At 32.5% G+C, this 5,654-nt stretch overlaps 1 protein-coding gene across 1 annotated transcript; it reads right to left on the bottom strand.

Annotated features, from left to right (window-relative positions):
* Window positions 1–3,803: 3,803 nt before the first annotated feature.
* On the bottom strand, window positions 3,804–4,740 carry LOC106304685 (auxin-responsive protein SAUR22-like). Its single transcript, XM_013741083.1, has one exon. It carries the CDS (start codon window positions 4,635–4,637, stop codon window positions 4,188–4,190), a length of 450 nt encoding a protein of 149 aa, XP_013596537.1. The 5' UTR covers window positions 4,638–4,740; the 3' UTR covers window positions 3,804–4,187.
* Between the last annotated feature and the right edge of the window lie 914 nt (window positions 4,741–5,654).

Genomic DNA, 5,654 nt, shown 5'->3' with positions numbered 1-5,654 from the left:
TTGTTAATATTTTATATATATTAATATTATTTTTTATTTATTTTAAGGATCCAAATCCGGATCCGGATATCCGCCGGATATTATAATTTTTAGAAGGATATCCGACACCCGGATATCCGCGAACCCCGGATCCGGATAAGGATAGTAAAATTATGGATCCGCCGGATAAAGATCCGGATCCGGATATTTTAAAATTGTCCGGATACCCGATCCATCTCATGCCTAGTTGGTAGAACTACAAAGACATGCACTCAGTGAAGCAAACCTATTTCTGTATTGTGACTTTTCAGGGTTTGGGGGTGGTTTTCTTCACTTGTTCCTTTTCAATCCTTTTTGGTACATCAAACCTTTATATATATATATATATGCTAATGATATATACATGGGGTATTTCCTTTTCAATCCTTTGTGGTACATCAAACCTTTATATATATATATATATATATATGCTAATGATATATACATGAGGTATAAGGTCTATAATGGTCATAGAGTTTGGTCTGTGTAAATGTGATACTCGTTTGATAAACTTAGAAAAAGTGAGAGTTGTATAAGAGTTACTCGAAATAATTCCCCTATGGAAATATAAGCCACATAAGATCAACCCAATATAAATATATAATCATCTTGTGATTAATTGTCTTATAGTTATTTAACTTCCAAAACAAACTCCTCGGTCCGGCTTCTGATCAGCCTGTAACAAATCAATACGATTTTATATGTGTACCATTTTATAAGAACCTTCTTTATATAAAGCTGAAAAACAAACATACCTTTTATTTATTCTAGTACTCAGAAATTCTTAGTGGTGTTCCAATTAGCATTTCGAGTTTCATCTCAGTCTCTGTCATATTTTGGCTTAACTCGATGAGAAATAATATACTGAATCCATAATCCATCGATCCAACTCTAGTAAGTTCGACTAGATGGAAGGGGATTTGCTAATCATATAAAAATAATTACAACTAAACCAAGATACGCTTTGTAAAAGAACAAGACTGTACTCGCGTAAGATAGAGACAAAAAAAAATTTACACCCACACGTACCCACCGGAATAAGCCCTGATCATAATTTTTTTTCTAATCGTTTCTTTCATTTTCAAAATTTCAAATCAAACTCTAAATGCATGAACATGAACTTCTGTGCATGTTGCTCTAATTGGAATTTAAAAAGTTGCAAGTATCTTTTTTATAATGGAGTATTCAGTATCACATTATATATATTAAATCAGTAGAAGAAGAACAACAAAACAAGATAACTATGGAATGAACGCAAAGGAGCTTTGAATGGGAACAATGTGTGAAGAAAGTCTACGAGAAGTAGTCAACGATTATAATTTTACTCTTTTCTTGAAGGAGCACTCCCTCTAAATAGCATCTAATTTTTCCCTAAACACCCAATTCTTTAGTTTTTCCAAAAAATAAGTTATACTCATAGACATAGTTGATAAGTTACGTGATTGGATTGATAGGCTCCCAATTGGTTTCTCTTCGTTGTTCTTTCAAAGAATTTTCTCATCTTTTCTGTCAACCAAAAAATACAATTAATTAAGTTTCTGTCTAATAATTTTCTCATGAAACTATTTGCACGAATCCACTAATAACGTATCTGATAAAACTATAATTCTAAATTATTTTCACCCTTATATATTCATGTCACTCCAAGTGGCGGTACAATGTTCCCACATATACAGAGGGGCCTGTAGATATTTATGTATATATTGATGAATTTATAGTTCTGTAAAGTATTATCTTTCTCTTTTTTCGGGGGAGGTAATTTTGAAAGTAGAAATAAATGTTAGAGCATATGCCAGATATCGTATATTTGTGGGGTTTAGGATGGAGTCAGGGTCATTTTCATATATACATATATAACATTATCATAACTTTTAAAAAGTATTATAACCACATTTTCTCACTAAGTGCATTTCCTTTTCAAATCTTTACAATCTTAGGTGTAACTGAAAACAGGTAGCTGATATTTCCATATCTACCGATTCTTTGCCAAAAGAATAAAAAATAAAATACTCATTTGAAACGTATATGAAATGACTTTGAATCCAAATGAGTTTTTTCTTTTGTTACTGAAAAACTCACTGCATAAGCTTTAGATTTCTTAGATTTTATTTAAATGAAGTACTAAAAATTGATCAAATCAAATTTTCTACAAAAGAAAAAATAATTGATCAAATCCCGTAAAATTATTACACTTTCCACTTTCCACTCACCAATTATCCGTTTGACCACCACATTTACTTCGTACTGACCTTAGTGAGCAGTTCCATTTCCATATGCTTGTTCCACATTTACCAAATTACTCATGCCGCCGCAACTATTCGATTTATAGGTGTAACTATTTCTCATCAGTTACAAAAAAAAAAAAAAAAAAAAAAAAAAAATATAAGGTACTGATGTCTATAAAAAACTACGCAAATATATCTTTACTGTAAAAGAAGATGCTGCACTCTACAGTGGTAACAGTGCTGAATAAAATGATAAATTAGATTTTTATTGTCAAGTTAAACATAACTCTTCTCTTCACATAAACATAGACATAGACATAATACCTGTTTTATAAATATAGTAATATACTATGGGAGAGACGGGGTAATAATTTAAACTACCTTCTAGCTTCTAGCATTAGTTTAGAAGTTGTAAAAACATTTCCAAATAATGTTAAGTTAGATTAACAATCTAAAGTACACAGTTTCGGAGGTTCCTTAAGAAATCATTTTAACATTAATTAAATTCAAGTGAATGATTATGTGTACCGTAGACTGTACTTTTTACTGGATGGAGAAAGTGAAGACGAAAGAAGAAGAGGTTGAGCACAGTCAGGCGAAACAAGGCTAATAGTCTTTCCTTCACATGGCCTTGGTCGGATACACTATTTTTAATTCATAACATATACTTATCGCTCGTTGAACTTTTATATATTGGAAACTAAAAAAATCGTGCAAAATTATGGTTATAAGAATTTTTAATGTATTATATTCCATCGGTTCCTAAATATAAGATGTTTTAGATAAAACACGCTTATTAAGAAAATTATTTTTTTCTAAAAAATATTATTCAAACTATAAATTAAAATTATTCAACCAATTACAAAATATAACTATTAAATTTGATTGGTTTCACAGATTTTGATAAAGTTAAAGTTATCTAGATGCAAACATTTTATATATTGGAACACAAAATTTCTTCTAAACATCTTACATTTCAAAACGGAGAAAGTATTAATTGATGATAAATTATACTAGTATTTTTCAAAATTTTAAACTCAAACCGCTTAATGTTTAAAGCGTCAGTAAATTTTCAACAACTAACTAATTCCTCTGTTTTTAAAATATCCATATTTTAAAAAATAAAATTGTTTCAAAAAGATACATTTTTCATATTTTCATTGCATAAATTAAATGTAAATTATAAATTTTGAAAAACATAATTGTATTTATTAAAATTCTATTGGTGAAAACTTATGGGAAATAGTTGATTACGGAAAATAATGTATTAGTAACTAAATTTGATATATTATCTTAATAAGTGTGAAAATCCAAAAATATAGATCTTTTAGAAACAGAGAGTTAATTACTTCCACATCCAGTACAGTTTTACCTTTTTACAGGCTTCAGTTAGTAAAACTATTTTGAGGATTATTAAACTTAAATCATAGGTCAAAAGGAAAATATTAAACCAAATTAAGTTTGTATGTTATGTTATTTCATTGCGATTACTTCAAGTATAGTGATTTTTGAAAGTAATTAGGACAAAATTCGATTGTAATAAAATTACGGAATTACATAGAAAGTTGACAAAATACTCAAATAAGATAACCAAATGTTCATTTGTCTTATTTACAATTACAGTCTGGACTCTTGAATATGGGGTGCGAACCCGGGATGACATCGGTGGAACGACTCACCCCCACCTTTTAAACCGCCATCTCCTTCTCAATCCGTAACCTCCTCCATCTCGACTCAGTGAGTAACTCGCCACCCCGCCCATATAAATAAATATTTGGTAAAAAAAAAAACCCTGAATCCGATTAAAATTAGCACCACTCGAACCGGTGGTAACTCAGCGGAGTCATTGACGATTTTATTACAAAACTCGTCTGCTTCCTTTCATGTGGCGACCAAACTCATTCCGTGTCAAACTGGGTCTGAAATCGTACGAACCAACACTCTTCACCATACGACTTTCTCGACGACGGCGGCGTGAAGCAACGGCCTAGTTTCGATCAACATGCTTTTGATTCCTCCGTGGCATTTCTGAAGATCGTCGGGACAAGTAAACCGGCTTGACCGGGAAGAATCAGACCGGGAAATGAACCGGATCGCTTCCTCGAAAACCGATTCTTCGCAGGGGATAACCAACGGTCCCTGGTTCGCGAAACCGAACTCTTCCTCGGCTTGGACAAGCAGATTACTCAGGATTGGATGGTTCAGGTACGACGCGCGCACCACGAATCTCCTGCAACTGCTACCAACACAGACCGCCACGTGTCCGGATGGAACATCCGACGGCACACAACGGCTGACTGAAGATAAACGTGCTTTGTTGCGCCATCGCCGGAGCATTTGCTTGAGACTCACAATGTGGCGGATCTTACTGCATTTCACGAGACCTCCGGCCATTGTTTTATCTTTCTTTATCCGGTTTAGTCAAAATTGAAGTGGAAAAGGTGGAATCTTTATTTTTTTTTCACGAGAAAGCGAGAGAGAAAATGTCAGGTGGGAGGGTTTGAGCATTTGGGAGAGACGAAGTTTAAATAGTGAAGGATATACAACTATGCCATTAAGTTTTTGATATAATTACGAAATTGTCCTCACAGTCTTTTCGAATTAGTGATTATAGGTATTTCGTTGTGTTCAAAAAAAAAAAGTCTTTGTGTTTGATAATTGTGTTACTGAACTGATAATGGAAATAATTACTTTGGCAACTTTGATTAATACATAATAAGATTCGTGTTTTGATGTATCATCGATGAAATTATTGACTAAACGTATATATTTTATAATTTTTAACAGTAAAACTGAAAAAACATTTAAATTTGTTGGCAAACAAACAAAAGGCATTGAATTTGTTGACGAAAAAACATGACACTAAGATATAAATTATGGTTCATAAAAATTGCCACGATAAAACCAAATCTTAACTTTCATATATTAAGTAAGTTCTGTTTCAGATGAAAGTTTGAAACAAGTAGACTGAGGACTCGTGGTCAAGTGGAAAGGCACAAGCCCCGGTCAGCTCCGTCGGAGGTCGGAGGTAAATCTAGCAGGGGAAAGTCATATGACCCTTGGGTGAAAGTGGGTAGAGAAAAAGCTTGGGATGTCACCATATTTCAAATTCGATTCATCTGTTATGCGAAACTAAATCACAGTTTTTTAGTCATCCTATACGGATATGGGTTAATGTTTTTGGCAAATAAAAAAGTTTCAAATGAAGCAAAGAAAAGAGAAGTCTTGCCCATTTAAATATTATCCAGGAGAAGTTGTATCCGTGGACTCCACTTTCCATTCAGGGATTAGGTCTGTGTTTCTAATAGATTAGAATTTAATTTTTTTTAGAAAAAAAAATTGAAACAAGTAAAACCAACACATGGGTGTAGTAGCCAACATGAATTATTAGAATTATTATTCATTTATGAT

This window comes from Brassica oleracea, chromosome C7 (assembly GCF_000695525.1).
Source record: "Brassica oleracea var. oleracea cultivar TO1000 chromosome C7, BOL, whole genome shotgun sequence".
NCBI lineage: Eukaryota > Viridiplantae > Streptophyta > Magnoliopsida > Brassicales > Brassicaceae > Brassica > Brassica oleracea.
Note: the sequence above shows the minus strand (reverse complement) of the source record. Positions and strands in the feature narration are given on the sequence as shown.